This window comes from Arvicola amphibius, chromosome 7, assembly GCF_903992535.2.
Source record: "Arvicola amphibius chromosome 7, mArvAmp1.2, whole genome shotgun sequence".
Lineage (NCBI taxonomy): Eukaryota > Metazoa > Chordata > Mammalia > Rodentia > Cricetidae > Arvicola > Arvicola amphibius.
The window spans coordinates 17,968,246-17,984,984 of NC_052053.1; the positions used below are offsets into that span (position 1 = coordinate 17,968,246).

General features: G+C 39.7%; 1 protein-coding gene across 1 annotated transcript in view; it reads right to left on the bottom strand.

Moving 5' to 3' along the window:
- Nucleotides 1–332: 332 nt before the first annotated feature.
- Scn2a (sodium voltage-gated channel alpha subunit 2) overlaps nucleotides 333–16,739 on the bottom strand; it is an 82,995-nt gene continuing 66,588 nt past the window's right edge. The window contains 7 exon segments of the mRNA XM_038336059.1: nucleotides 333–1,528; nucleotides 4,430–4,700; nucleotides 8,876–8,980; nucleotides 9,559–9,696; nucleotides 13,092–13,145; nucleotides 14,098–14,379; nucleotides 16,606–16,728. Coding sequence (XP_038191987.1) covers nucleotides 333–1,528; nucleotides 4,430–4,700; nucleotides 8,876–8,980; nucleotides 9,559–9,696; nucleotides 13,092–13,145; nucleotides 14,098–14,379; nucleotides 16,606–16,728 — 2,169 coding nt within the window.

A 16,739-nucleotide genomic window follows, 5' to 3' on the forward strand; every position in this document is an offset into this window, starting at 1 on the left:
CATAAAAATTTCACTTCCCTCCCCGTTTGTTTCCGTTGTTTCTATTGTCTGAGTAGCCATTGCTCTCCGCTCAGCAGTGACAGTTGGTTGTGAGAACAGAGACCTCCTGTCTGCGCTGTTTGTCTGGTGGAGTGAGTCCCGGCTTGCTGACCCCAGGTCCTGTCTTGTTATAGGCACTGACCTTAAGTATACACTTGTAAAGACAGTCAGTTTGGCGAAGACCTCCTGAGGGAGTCACGGATACATCACCAACGCAGGCTGTAAACAGTTGGTCACAAAGTGGAATTTTCTTGTGTTTTATTTTTCAATTTTAATTTTGTTATTCACTTATTTTACTTCTTACTTTCCCTGATATCTTTCCCTTTGTCCTCCTTTTCCGATTTGTCCTTTTCAAATTTCTCCTTTTCGGGTTTGGTCACGCTGTCATAGGAAGGTGGAGAGGTGGTGGAAGGCGTCACATCAGTTTTCTCCGGAGTTGAATTCTCATTTAGTTTATCAATGACGATGTCTTCTTTGATCGGCGTTCCTTCACCTTCTTTTCCCTTGTCTTTTTTATATATAGATGACACTTTCTTAACTTTCTGCTTCAGGAGGTACCGCCTGTACGCTCTCTGGATGACAATAGCAGACACCTCCTCTTGTTTGCGTTTCAGAGTGGTGGTAATGGGTTCATAGGAGACTTTGGAGGGGTTGGAAGCCATGAACCGCTCTTCCATCTGGACCCGAAGGGCATCCATCTCTCCACTCTCCCCCAAAACCCTCTTTGTAAAAGCAAATAGGATGTCCAGGCAGTGGATGCGGTCTCCGCTCACCATGGGCAGATCCATGGCGATGAGCTGGACTTTGTTTGGCTTTGCGATGAGAAGGGGAGGATCCAGGGCAGCCGCAAAGTCAGAGAGTTTGCAGAACTCTATGAACTGAGTGGCGTCGGGGTCGAACTTCTCCCAGACCTCATAGAACATCTCAAAGTCGTCCTCACTCAGGGGCTCTGCGCTTTCTTCTGTGGCGACGCTGAAGTTCTCCAGGATGACAGCGATGTACATGTTCACCACAACCAGGAAGGATATGATGATGTAGCTGACAAAAAAGAAAATCCCCACGGATGGGTTCCCACAATCCCCCTTCACCGAGCTTCCAGGGTGATCTTTTTCAGGGTCACAGTCAGGAGGTCCGCTATTTAATATAGGTGCCAGCAGTCCGTCCCAGCCTGCCGAGGTCGTGATTTGGAACAGGCAGATCATGCTGTTGCCAAAGGTCTCAAAATTGAACATGTCATCAATCCCAACTTCCCTCTTAACGTAGGCAAAGTTGGACATCCCAAAGATGGCGTAGATGAACATGACCAGGAAAAGCAGGAGGCCGATGTTGAACAGCGCGGGAAGGGACATCATCAGAGCGAAGAGCAGGGTGCGGATGCCCTTGGCGCCTTTGATCAGGCGTAGGATTCGGCCGATCCTGGCCAGTCGGATGACTCGGAAGAGGGTAGGGGACACAAAGTACTTCTCTATCAGCTCGGCCAGAAACATTCCTGGGAAAATGATAGCCAATAGTGTTAAGGGCAGCAGAAAAAAAAAAGTTTTATACGATTAAGACAAGAACTATCTAGTTTACAAACTGCACATATAAGAATTAAATACCAACAAATACATATTTATTAATAGTTTTAACTAACATGGTCATATTGTGAATATGTGTGTATGCCTTCTCTAACCAATGATAACTGAGTTACAGTTCATAGAAATATATATATTTATGTATATATAAAAATATAAGCATCTCATATGCAAGTAAATTACAATATTTATTCACTAAAATAATGAAAATATTTGGTGTTATACCATTGAAGTCTTTATTCTAAATGAAGATATTGATGGCTATTTTCTTCATTAACATATCTTTTATCAGAGAATAACCAAACTCTTAGAGGTCTAAAGATGTTAAAAAGCTTAAAGTAGCTGAGCACAGAAATGAATTTATACTTTTAAGACACAAGGACTATTGTTTGTGTAAGAACTACAGGGTGAAGCGTGTAGTTTTTAGCTCCATGTTACACATGAGAACTCATGAGAGTATTTCCTTCTCAGGTAGCTGAACACGTGTACCATATAACACACGCTGGGGAGGCAGATTCACTCGGAGTAGAACTCGAAATATTGCCTTAATACATCACTAGACAACCAAAAAGTCAACTTTTGTTTTTGTTAAACAACATTTTCAGAGTCTTTTCTTCATAATGAACAGAGAGCCACGTAAACTAGCCTGCACAGTTTGACACGGCAACAGTACTATATTCAACAGAGAGCCAGTAATTGGAGTAGTGACTGAACTTGCCCTAGGTAAGGGAGCTGATAAGTAGTCCAGGAAGGGAGTCTCGAGGCATGGCTTCTTTACCCCCAATTCTTTCTTTAAAAATTTTAAAAATGTTTCAATTAATACCTAAAACATAAAAACTGTGCATATTTGTGGGGTAGCAGGTCATATTTCTATACAAGCATATGTTGTCTAACGTTTTAACATCTTTATCTTGAAAATGTTATCTTGATAGTAAACAGATTCAGAATCCTTTCTTGCCTCTTTAAAGTATAAAATGTATTACAGTTATCTGTAGTGATCCTGCGCTGCAGTGCGTTTCAGAACATCTTGTTTCTATGAACTGCAGCTCGGTTCCCCTTGGTCAGCTTCTTTCCGTCTCTTCTTCCTTATACTCTGCAGCCTTGGCTCACCAACCATTCTCACCTCCTAGGAGGTCAGGGTTTTATATTCCCCTTCTGTCTGCCCCCGCAGAACTCTGTCACAGTGGGGCAATGTTGGTGAGAGGTAAAAACCTGGATACACACGCTCCTCCCTGTCTTTGTGCTCCGGTTTCCGATGATCAGAATAAAACCGTACACAAGAAAACCGATTACAGGACCGAAAGAGCTAAGATGCTCAGTGGCGAAGGGTCCTCCTTCACACGAACCAGGTTCCGCTCCCAATACCCACAGGGCAGCTCACAACTGTCTCTAACTCCAGTTCCAGGGGATCCGGTGCCCTCTTCTGGCCTCAGTGAGCCCTGCATGCGTGTGGCACACAGACATATACGCAGGCAAAATACTCATACACATATTTTTTAAAAATATTACATGAATATTCTGACTGTTTTATTGATGCATATAAATGTTAACAGTTACAATATACTTCAGTTTAAATATAAAATGACATTATGTCCAAAAAACTGTGGATCTTAATTAAAAATATCTTTTGTTAAAAATGTTATCATCGTCTAAGCTGCTGAAAAAAAAACAGTGCAAACTGATGTGGGACTGTCATAGCCTTCAGTGTGTACAGAGCACATTATTTGTACAAAACATGAGGTACGCCTGGACATGCTTTTCCCCTCTCAATATCTATATTCTTATTCCTCAAATAGTCAACCTAGTAACTGGTACCTCATTCAGTGGTAGATCATTTTCCTCACACGATAGGGTCCTTGATGATTCAGCTCAGTATCAGTAATTAATAATAATAATAAAATAAGAGCCACGACTTTCCATAAATCCTGTGGTATTTGCTTTTCGCTTCTTATTTGATATCCTCTACATGAACACTTAATATATTATGAGGAAAATGAATCCTGAATACACTATCCACTTGTAAAAAGAAAAACTCTAAACTATAGAGAATTATCTGAACTTCAAGAACCCGTGAAGTCTGTGTGTCATATGTATATAAATGCACACACACACACTACTCCAGTTATCAAAGAGATTATATCTATGTATTATCTGACTACTTTTAAGGATTTATGCATGTGAGTGTTACTTGTTTATTCGAAGTAGTAGTTGTTTATAATATAAGAACATGATGAGTACAGGAGACAACCTAAATTGTAGTTATTGGATTTGATATTGAGGCAAGATAATAAAAAGAAAAAAGTACATAATTTCATGAACAGATGAAGTAGCAAATATGAAAGACCAAAAGGAATGGACTATTAGACTTTATCTAAAATTTTGAAATGCTAAGAAGTATCGTTACCACTTTTAATCATGGAGTATAACTATTAAATACTTTTTCCCTCTTTTTTCTTTTTTTTAAGATTTATTTATTTATTATGTATACAACACTCTGCCTCGATGTATGCCCACACGCCAGAGGAGAGCGCCAGATCTCAGTACAGATGGTTGTGAGCCACCATGTGGTTGCTGGGAATTGAACTCAGGACCTCTGGAAGAGAAGCCAGTGCTCTTAACCTCTGAGCCATCTCTCCAACCCTCCCTCTTTTTTCTTGTTTTTTCTTTTTTTTTGAGACAGGGTCTCACTATGCAGCTCATGCTATCCTGGAATTTGATATCTGCCTGAACCTCTTAAATAAGGGGGGGGAAAGGTTACTGGTATTTCCCCCACACCTGGATCTATTAGGTAAAGGGGTAAATGCTCCCCTTCTTACCTACGATGGAGAGAATGACCACCACAAAATCAAAAATATTCCATCCAATGGTGAAGTAGTAGTAGCGGAGGGAGATGAGCTTCAGCACGCACTCGCCCGTGAACAGCACGATGAACACCAGGTTGATCCAGTAGAGGATGTTAGTCATCTCCTGACTCTGGTCATCCGTCTCCACCATCATGGTGACCATGTTGAGGCAGATGAGGATCATGATGCTGATGTCAAAGACTTGTTTGGTTACAAAATCAAAGACCATCCCTTGAAATTTGTTCTGAAACAAACAGCACAGACAAGCACACTCACATATGTGTTAAGAAGATGTTACCCACTTACCTGGTTCCGACTCAGTAATATGAAAACTTATCTTCTGTGAAACCATACCATTCTTGTGTCATCTGTTGTCGATAGTTTTATGTATTGGAATAGCCAACTTTCCCCGAAGTGAATTGCTTCATGAATATTGGTCATACTATGAACTTTATAAAGAAGAGTATTAAGAATAGCTGATGGTCTCAGTATCCCAAGCAACAGTATGTGATTTGGATGGACAGTCAGTATTTACAGTTATAGTAAACATTTTTACTCCATGTGCTGGGAGGTGGGTATGAATACTACTTTTAAAGAGTGAATAGATACTTGCCTTAGATTTCCTCTTGCTTTCTTCCCAGCCTCCTACAACTATGTTCTAGTCTCAAAGCTTCATTATCTTCCATTGTCAAACTTTATAATAGTTAGACTTTAAATTGTAAATAGGTGGGTTTTTGTTTGTTTGTTTGTTTATTTTCTGAGACAAGGTTTCTCTGTGTATCTTTCGCTGTCCTGGAACTCACTCTGTAGACCAGGCTGGCCTCAAACTCACAGAGATCCTCTTGTCTCTGCCACCCAAGTTCTGTGATTAAACTTGTACACACCACACCTGGCTTTAAATTATAGTTTAAGAAAAAGAATATTTGTGAGAAAACTGATATAATCAGTTAATCCAGATTTTCTTAGAAGCAACAATTGGTCTTCATTTTGTCAACATGACTAGACAAAGCTCCTTCAGATTTCTTGCCGATATAGCATCTTAATGGCATTGCCTCAATGTCCAATATCAAGTCTGGGTCCCTACCAATACGAATCTTAGGGCACCACGTATATTAAAAGAAACTGGATAGCCCTGGAGGCTTGGCTGTTGGAGGAGGCCACTGGTTAGTTCCCGGTTGCTTAGCTCCAAAATAATTATACAGAAACTGTATTAACTAAATCACTGCTTGGACTATTAGCTCTAGTGCCTTATTTGGCTAGCTCTTACATATTAATTTAACCCATTTTCCTTTAATCTGTGCATCACCATGAGGTCATGGCCCGCTAGCAAAGTTTGAGCTCATCTGTCTCCAGCAGTGGCTCCACAGCTTCTTTTGTCTCCACCTCCTTTCTCCCAGCATTCCATTTAGTTTTCCCCACCTAGCTTTGTTCCCCTATAGCTCTGCTACAGGCCCAAAGCAGTTCCTTTATTAACCAATGATATTCACAGCATACAGAGGGAAATCCCACATCACTTGGCCAACCAAAGAACATGTTTTATAAATTTAACTGGGGTCCTAAACGCTAATTACCAACCCTCAGTCCCTCTACCATTCTTTTACCTAATATTCTTCTTTCTTTTTTGTTGTTGGGGAAATAGCAAAGTCAACTAGTGTAAATATTTTCTTCATCAGCTTAATTCATTTAATACTTGCTGGGTTCCCATGTTCCTTCCTTGAGTCACTCATCATCTGATAAACTCAGTTCCTTTTCTTTTCTAACCCGAACTCTTCATTCTTGGCTCACATCCTGTGCAATTTATTCTGTGCTCAGCCACTCTCTCCTTTCCAGAATGGTTTTCACTGCACTTCAGACTTAATATTTTAATTCTAGGAGACCCTTGTTCTACTTCTGAATCTCCTTTCTCTTCTCTATTCATTTTTGGCTGCTGATTCCTACAAACTGACGCCCCTGAACTTCACCTCACACATCCTACACAGCATCTCTGAGCCTCCCATTGGGTACTGCAACAGTTCATCACTCCTGTTCTTGACTTACAGTTTCCATATTAGATGAGTGGACCCCTTTTTATTCCACTTCAGTAACAGTCCTCAAATCCATCCACTTTCCCTCTGGTGTTGGCTACCTATGATCTCCAAAGTAGTTCCAAACTTTGTCTGCAAAGCATACACCTCCATCTTTGTCCAACTTGTAAAACCCAAATGACTTGACCATTTTAATGGTTTCCTAGCTGTCTTAGGATGGAGATAACTCCTATAAATGCTAACCCATTTAATTCCTTTTTTATCAACAGGACCCAGATGGACTCCCACTCTCGGCACTCCATGTGACTTTCCTGTCAGGGCTTTCACCTAGACAAGGCTCAGTCTCAACCATGCTGCTTATTGATACTTCATCATTCTTCTTGGCTCCTCAGTAATGAATCACTTTAAAAAAAAAGTTTCCCCTGGTTAGTCAGCTCTCTTTTCCTTAGTGGTATTCATAGCTGAACACTTCTACTCCTTCTGTGATGTGTTCATTTTTTCGATGCAATACTTTGACAGTATTTTGACCTGCCCTGTGTTATCTTTGCTTTAGCACTTCCTTCCAGGTCCAGTTCTCTGCTCCGACCCTCATTTCCTTCTTGCAATTCCACTGTTCTCATAAGAAGGTTCTAGTTATATTGTTAACTGAGGAAATTACATTTCGAACCTTGAGTCTACTACTTAGTAATTCAAATGTACCCCTCTAGTTCTTAAAATGCTTATTCCTAAGGCTTTAGAGTATATATTTTATCATATATTGACTATCTTCTACCAGTTTCCCACTATTCAAGGTGTATTATTTCTTGAAGACTGTGCTCAAGTTTTACTTTTCTTATCTTTTGTCTAATGTGACAACTCACTGGCTCTGAGTTATTGGCAGATTGCCATACTGAACACTTAATTGAAACTAGTTATTTATTGCTGCCAATGGAGTCATAAAATGAAGAATCTTGGAGAAAACAAATTGTTCTTCAACGGTTGGTACTGAGTTGGAAGAGCACCAAGAATTAATAATATCTGATGTGTTCCTTCAGAAATGATGGAAGAGCCGGGCGGCGGTGGCGCACGCCTTTAATCCCAGCACTCGGGAGGCAGAGGCAGGAGGATCTCTGAGTTCGAGGCCAGCCTGGTCTATAAGAGCTAGTTCCAGGACAGGCTCTAGAAACTATAGGGAAACCCTGTCTCGAAAAACCAAAAAAAAAAAAAAATGATGGAAGAACTGAGGGACTCCCTTAACAATCTCCAAAAAGAGCTAACAGTAATTTTTAAATGGACAATAGCACTTTAGGCGTCCATAAAAACTACAGTGTTGTAGTTGGCCGTTGTAGAATGTAACCTCTCTGTACAGAAAATGTTTAATTTTACATCCTTCACCAGACACGCATGATGCTTCCATAAAAATAAAAAGGTTGGAAAGGACATCAAGATGTAGAAATAAGCCAAAATAGTTTTCAGTCTTGTGGTGGTTTGAATGAGAATGGCCTTCATAGGCTCTTATATTTGAATATTTGGTCCCCAGCTGGTGGAACCGTTTGGAAAAGAGTCGGAAGTGTGGCTTTGTTGGAACAGGTGTGTCACTAGGGGTGGGCTTTGAGGTTCAAAATATTGGAATCATTCCAAGTTAGCTTTCTCTCTCTCTCTCTTTCTGCCTCATACTTATGGCTCAAGGTGTTAGCTCTCAGTTACTCAGTTGCTGTTCCAGCCCCATGCCTGCCTGCCTGCCTGCTGACATGCTCTCTGCCATGATGGCATGAAGTCTAGCTCTCTGAAATGGTAAGGCCTAAATAAACTCTTCTACAAAAAAAAGAAAAACAAAAAGAAAGAAAAGAAAAAAGGAAGGAAAAAAAGAAAGAAAGAAAATGATGAACAACTGGAAGAGCTATGAAAGCCGTAAAAGGTATGGCATCTCCCCACTTCAGGGCAGAGGGGTTGGGAAAATATAAATATTGGTTGTATTTAAAACCAGGAGAAAAAAAAGCCTGTGACTGTGATTGATTTATGATTCCATGCACCCTCTGAAGCTGAGCAGGCAGAGAGACTGTGGCAATCAAGAGAAAAGACAGCCAGAGGCTGTCCGTTGTGTCCACATGACATATGTAAACATTGTAATAGCTTCCCTACACTATAAGAATACTCTCAGTGTCACTAATTCTCTGGGGTCTACCACCATTTGAGATTAAAGACATCATTCACATGTGTTTTACATGATTGTACATAACATACTATATATTAAATAATTTTGACATATGCACATACATGGCATATATTTAGACTATCAAGTAAGGCTATAAAGAAGGGGCTGCAAATTCAGAGAAATACTCCTCTTGGCACTTTGACTGTGAAAATGGCAGATACCAGTGACTGTCTCACTAATAAGGAAGAACTCTGTTCTTACAGCAGGCCGAGGGATGGGCTTCTGCGGTTTCTTGGATCCCAGCTTCTTCATTGCATTGTAATACTTCTTCTGTTCTTCTGTCATAAAGATGTCCTGACCTCCAAAGTAAAGGAAGAAAAGTAAAGCACTGTTAAAACCATGTTCTTTACCAGCTGGGAAATCTGTCTGCCTGCTTGTGTGAAAGCCGGCACCCTTATGCTGCTAATGATGCTCTCAGTCAACACGTTAGTTACGTCACAGCATGGCTAATGATGCTCCCAGTCAACACGCTAGTTATGTCACAGCACTGCTAATGGTGTGCTCAGTCGACATGTTCATTACGTCACAGCAGGCACATCCATGCACTGGAGCTTTCAAAGAGTTGTATCTGAATTACAAATGACCTCAACTTTTTTCTTTTTAAATTTTGTATTTTCAAGGCATGACTTCTCAGGCATAGCCCTGGCTGTCCTGGAACTCACTGTAGACCAGGTTGGCCTCGAACTCACCGAGATCTGACTGCCTCTGCCTCCCAAGTGCTGGCATTATAGGCACCACCACACTTGGCTGACCTAATCTCTTAAAACTCATGAAATCTCAAAAGAACTTCTGAACGTTGCATTGTTTCCTTTGGCAAAGACATTCTGCAGCACCATGGACCCAGCTCGCGCCTCCCGGCGCAGAGGGAGTCTAGATATACTTATCTTCTTTTTCTGTTGGTTGAAGTTATCTATGATGACACCAATGAAAAGATTCAGTGTGAAGAACGAGCCGAAAATAATGAAGATGACAAAGTAAAGGTACATGTATAGATTGTCTTCGTATTTGGGTTGCAACTCTACCTGAAATATGGAAAATGGTAACCATTAGATTGAAAAGTTTCATTAAAAGTACATCATTGAGTTTTCAAAGCTCTAAAGATGAAACAGACGAATACTGGCCAGAGTTCAGGAACCACCAAGTCTGAGATGCCTGTTGAATCCTGCGAGACTATTCAATGACTTGAGAAAATGAAAACATTCATGCAAAAACTTAAATCATTATAGTAATCCCACCAAATAAATCCTTAACTGACCGAGAACATTGATTTCCTCAATAAGCAAAGATCTCAACAAGGAATGTGGACATCCCACAGCAAAGTCGGAGTCTCATTACTCTATTTTAGAAGAGCTAATGTTTACCTTCTCTGCCCAGTCCTCTCACCTGTGAAATGGAAACACTAGACCCTATACCTTTTAGAGTAACTTGTGCATGTTATATATGCTAATACATAGAAAAGCGCTTAAGGCCAAGATCAGCCAGTAGTGATGGATAGGTATGGAATGTTTAATAGTACACACTTCCCAGGCCGGCTAGAAACCACATTGTACGCGTTCTCATGAGTAGGTTGGTAGGGTTTGTCCTTCCAGATAGTGCATATAGTGACCCGCTCTCTCCAATAGGCAGTTTGTATTACCAAGATCCTCTGTGTTGTCCAGACCTTGGAGGAAAATGAGTGATAACAAAAGCTTCCGATATCATCAAAAGCTCAAGTCTCCCAGGACACTTCTACTAACTCAGTTAATCAATCATGGCTGAGAAAGAGTGCAAACTGCAGCTTACTGTGTCATGGCATCCATTCCGAGGGTGTAATAAATATATTTTTAAATGAAATATGATAAAGTAAAATATAAAATGATTGCAAAACTAGGTATTATTGCAGATCATTTGACTTATCTATGTATATGTATGCCTAACACAGTAATATATTTTCAAGTTTTATAAAATTAAATGCAATATATTAAAGTGTCTAACATATAAACCTAAGTGATATACATTTTTGTAAGAAAACACAATTCAGGTACTTCACAAATCCTGGTGTATTTATTCTTCTGCAACGTAGACACTACCATCACTGCTGGCCACATTAGCCTCCACTTTTGAGAGTTGATACCTTGATATTTTTGAACAGGAGGTTTATTTTGTACCAGTTTTGAGCCAATAAATGAAATTATGGTGTATGTGCAGTTTCTTTGCCTTAATGCATCCACATTCATTTCTACCACTATTTAATATTTACTCATTGTTATTATTTTTCAATTAATTCCAGTTCTGTCACTTCAAAATTTTCTCACTTCTTTACACAGATGAACTATCCTATACATTTACTTGTACAGGAGTAAAAATAGCTTAAGAATATGTTTCAAAAGACAAATAATATTTATTATTATTATTATTATTACTATTATTATTATTATTATTATTATTATTTTGGGTTTTTTGAGACAGGGTTTCTCTATGTAGCTTTGGCTATATCAGGCTGTCCTCAAACTCACAGAGATCCACCTGCCTCTGTCTCCCGAGTGCTGGGATTAAAGGTGTGTGCCACCACCGCCTTGTTGTGAAATAATATCTTAATGCCCAACTACTTTATTTTATTTATCTAGTGGTGTGTGTGTGTGTGTGTGTGTGTGTGTGTTTGTGAACTTGTGCATGGATGACTAATGAAAGTAAAAGCCAGAACCTGGCATGGTGGCACAGCCCTTAATGCCATTACTCAGGAGGAAGAGGCAGGCAGATCCCTGTGAGTCCTCGGCTAGACTGGTCTGCATAGAGATTTCCAGGTCAGCCAGGGTTACACAGTGAGAACCTGCCTCGAATGAATACATTAAATAAAAAAAAAGAAAGTAAGAGTGAAAGCCAGGAAGTCATTCTTGTTGTCTCAGCCGCCAGTTGGCTTCTGTCTTCCGCCACTTGCATAAGTGCGAGAGCATCGGTTACTAACAGAGACGCACAGTAAGTTGTGTGCCATGTCGGCTGTTGCTAAGGTAGAAATAGCTCTGGATGAGCTAATCAAAGAGGTAGAGAGAGGCCCTGCAGAAACAGCTTCTGGTCAGAGTTCATAAACATTCTGCATTGTATATGTTGAGCCTCTCTGCTTCAATAACGCAGTTAGTGCCAAGCACACGAGCCAACAGTGTAAAACGAAGTGAGATAATAGGAGGTAGCCCTTGGTATCCTAGGTGACAAGCAAAACGTTACTAACATACTAACATGATTCAGAAAACACTCATTGTTGGGATTGCTGAGGCATTGCAGGCTTTTTAGCACTCTTTGCCTCTGATGTGTGGTTTTATGAGGCTGATATAAACAACTCAGGGATTTTTTTTTTTTTTTTTACTACAGAGAGCTAATTACTGGTGCAGAGAAATAACAGAAATAATACAGAAATATAACAGAAATAATACAGAGAATATTCCGGGGGCTCTAGCAAAGTAGAAGCCACTCCATTCCAAAATGCCACTTTCTTCCTTGATAAACTGTGTGAAATGAACAAAAATTGACGCAAAAATCTAAGGTCGATTTTTGCAAATCTCCTCCTTCTCTCCCACATTTCCACCTCCAGCAGGAGACGCTATTAGGTTTTGGTTTGTTTGCTTTGTTTCCTGTGTTCCCCACCGTTTGTCATTATTAGTCATTTCCGTCCTCCGAGAAGATCAAATGCTGGAGGAAACTTACGGCAGATGAAAAATATTGCCCAGAGGATTTCTGTTCACAAAAATAAAATGCCTCATTTCGAAAATACAATTCATAAAAATTTAAGCAAGCATCAGGGCCCAAGCTTACTAGAAAAGTCAAAAAAAATAAAAGAAAAAGGGAAAAGAAAAGAAGAGAAAAGAAAAGAAAAGAAGAGAAAAGAAGAAGAAATCACAGTAAGGGGCCCGAGGGATGGTTCAGCGGTTAAGGTTAAGAGTATTTGTTGCTCTTCCAGCGGACCAGAGCTCAGCTCCCAGCACTCACAAGGAGGTTCACAACTGTCTGTATCTCCAGCTCCAGAGGATCTAGTTCCCTCTTCTGGCCTCTATGGGCACTAGTCACACATGTGATGCACAGACATACAATTAAGCAAAAAATACTGATACACAAAAAATAAAATAAATCTTAAAAACAATTTATGGTGACTTGAGAAAAACCTTGTAACTAAAATTTGAAAAACTGGTTGGCTTCAATTCTCTGGTTACTATTTCTATGGTTACTATTAGACCTTCAGCATGGTAAAAAATTTCAACTCTGTAACTATAGACTGGGATCCCCCACAGAAATTTTCTTAAGTACTTCATTTTGGTAAAATAGCTATGCCCTGTAAATTGATCTACAGTTACACCATTTTTTGCTGTGGTTTGCCTTTGATGATTTACAATAATATGGGCATATTCATTTGATCAAAACAAGCAATTTCTTGCCTAAATAAACTTACATTTCTTGAGTCAACAGCTGCATACATGATGTCCATCCATCCTTTAAATGTGGCCTGTAAAACAATCATAATGTTTACCTTACCTCTTTATTACAATTCAGAAAATAACTTATCAGCATAGCAGTACAAACAAAAGAGGAAACTAAACCCTGAGAGACAGTTCTCTAGATATTTCCACCAAACAACAATATGGCAATGGGTTGGGTGAAAGATAAGCTTCATTTGACTGCACATCACACAGTGTGTGCAGGTTTTAACACATCCCATAGTGCTCTACAGAGACAAACAACTTAAAAATGTCTAAGTAGTTAACAAGATCCATTCAAAGACATTTGTATAACATGGTTTATGGCTATTATTTAAACTCCGTGGATAGTATTTGGTGATCGAAGCAAAATTTTGTAATATCTTTTGACGTATATTTAACATGTATAATGAAATCCTGAACTCCCTTCACAATATATGAGTATGAAAGTCACCTCAACAGCCTTTGACTCTGATATGATTATTAGAATGATTATTATAAGGATCCGAGGAAAGCACTTCAGGAAGATTATCAGCATGCGACAAGGTTGGATATTACTCTATCTGTGCATATACTATGCCTTTAGACAGTCATTCACTGATAGACTTAGACCAGCATCATAGACAACAGTTATAAGTGATGCTGCAATTAGAACCAGCACATTTCCATGTGCAGTGTGCAACCAGTATGTGAAAGAGAGGGGAATGTAGACATGTTTTCACACACCGAGTATACATTGCATTTCCTTTGGACACATGCCCAGGACTGGAATCCCCAGATCACGTGATGGTTCTTTTCTACATTTTGAGGGATCCCTCCAATGCTTCTCATGCTTTACTAATTAGCATTTCACTAGCAGTGTGCAGGTTGCTGCAAACCCAATATCTTTCTTCTCTTTGATGACACTTATCTAATAGCTGTCAGGCATCAGAGAAAGACAACTTTTGACACATGGCAAGCAACATGAAGGTGGCCACTTACCACTTGAAGCAGAGAAAGATAGCCTAGTCCCACGTTATCAAAGTTGACTTTCACGTTCTTCCACCTGGCTGTCTGGTTGCTCTCTATGAGCGCTTGGCACTCACTGAAGTTGTTGACCACACTCACGTCGAACATTTCCCCAGTGGTGTAGTTTATGCAGTGATAGAACTTGCCAGCAAAGAGATTCACTCCCATGATGCTGAATATTAGCCAAAAGATCAGGCAGACCAGAAGCACGTTCATTATGGATGGGATGGCACCCAGAAGAGCATTTACAACAACCTGGCACAGGAGGAGAAGACAGAAATCATGAGAAGACAGGTATTTATGTTCACTTCCTTTCAGAGGTTATTAGTTAAGTCATGATTTCAGCTTGGAAAATGGCTCAGCTGTTATGGGCACTGTTGCTCTACAAGAGGACCAAGATTGGGTTCCCAGCACCAATGTCAGGTGGCTAACTTTCTGCTGGAAGTTCAGTTTCAGAGACCTGACACCTTTCTCTAGCCTCAAAGGCATCTAAATGCGGGGCTGGAGAGATGGCTCAGAGGTTAAGAGCATTGCCTGCTCTTCCAAAGGTCCTGAGTTCAATTCCCAGCAACCACATGATGGCTCACAACCATCTGTAATGAGGTCTGGTGCCCTCTTCTGGCCTGCAGGAATACATGCAGACAGAATATTGTATGCATAATAAATAAATAAATATTAAAAAAGGCATCTAAATGCATATGTTCCACATCCATATACTCTGTCACATGAACATACAAAGAATATAAACAAATATATCTTAAAAAAGAAAAGAGAATAAAGGTCTGGAGAGATCACTGGATGACTAATAGAATTGCCTGCGCAAGAGGATCGAAGTTTGGTTTCCATCACCGCCACGAAGGCGCTCAGAACTGGATGCAATTTGTTACAGAGATTCTGGCACCCTGTTCTAGCTTCTAAGGCTAACATACATGCATATGGTGCACATGCATATCAGTAGGCAAATATCCATACACATAATACAAAATATAAAACCTTATATAGCAAAGAAAATAATGATCAAATTAGAGAAAAAATACTTCTCTCCTCAAAGTTGAATATTTGTTAGAAGTATTCAAAAGCTTGATCTAAGAATTTAGATCAAACAGAAAAACGTGAAATGAATTTTGCATTATGAAATGTTTTCTTAGGGGGTAAGCACATGTATGTAGCAGATTTTCAACAAGAAATGGAGATAATTAAGATAAACATGTAACTAAGCCCACAAATAATGACATAAATGTATAGGATCATCTGAACAATCAATATTTTAAAAATAGAAAGTATGCAGTGCTGTATTGTATACGAAGTGTACAATACCAAACTGAGAGCAAAGGAGAACATTTGAGTCTACAGTGTGATACAGAGCACCTTCATATCACACACAAGACCTCAGATTTGGTCCCAAGGCCAAGAAAGGGGAAGTTGGAGAATTTGAAAGATAAATTTGACATAGAAAATATGAAACATATTCTAGTACAGAACATTTAACATCCTTTGTTTATTAAGCCTACTACTGTAAAAACATGAAGTTATTTAATTGTTAAAGAAAATAATCTAACAGCTAGCCAACCATTTCTTTCTACACATAGAAAAGCAGGACATGCCTACACATGAACAAACATGGCTACACATGCACCAACGTACCTACACACCAACACATAACAGGCATCTATGGCTGTGCTTGTAATACCCTGATGAAGTCAAAGGAAATATTTTCATTTCTGTTTTTGTCTTGTCTTGTAAAGAGTTTTTGAGACAGTGTGTCACTTTTTAGCTAAGCCTGGCTTGGAAGTGACTATGTAAGATGGTAATCCCATGACCTCAAACTTCTGAGTGCTAGGATTACAGGGAACTGTTTTAAGTATCACAAAAAGCATCCATTTGTAGGGTTTTTTTTTTTTTTTTTATACTCAGTACCATGGAGACAGGCTACAATAATTTTCTAGGTGGTGACGGTATGTGTTCTTGGGCTTTTGTCCCAGGGGATGACAAATGTCAGCAAGAATTCCTCCTGGTCCTTTGTACTGTCTTTCTAAGGGAGTATCAGATTTCTACAGCTGACCTACTTTTTAGACATCTTTGTCTGTGCTTAAAAACCAAAAGGCCAGATTCAGTCTTCAACAGGCACCAGGTTCACAACACGGTGCAGGGAAGAAATGATGATTCATGATCAGGTGGTTTTAAACGACATCAAGTTAGATGTCCTGCACATTTTAAAATCGAGGAAAGATCAGTAATCTTGAGTCATATCAGCAATCTTCAAGATATGATCAAGAATTTCCTAATGAAAAGGAAAGGAATTAAGGGCATCCGGCACTGTGTTCTGTTGAGTCAAATAATGATACACACTGGGGACACTGGATGTATCTTACTGATTGTTTGGTTATGTCAACACGAAGATGGATTTGCCCCTCCTGCTGTAGAAAGTTTCAGGTTGTTCTTAACTATAGTTCCAGCAAATTCTAAGGTGTTTGGTCTTACCCTCATTCCTTCGAACCGAGATAAGGCTCTGAGTGGCCTGAGAGCTCTTAATGTTCGGAGGGATTTGATGGCGCCGAGCTCTGAATAGCCCAAGGCATTTGCAGTTAAGCTAACCAATGAGACCTATGCAAAAA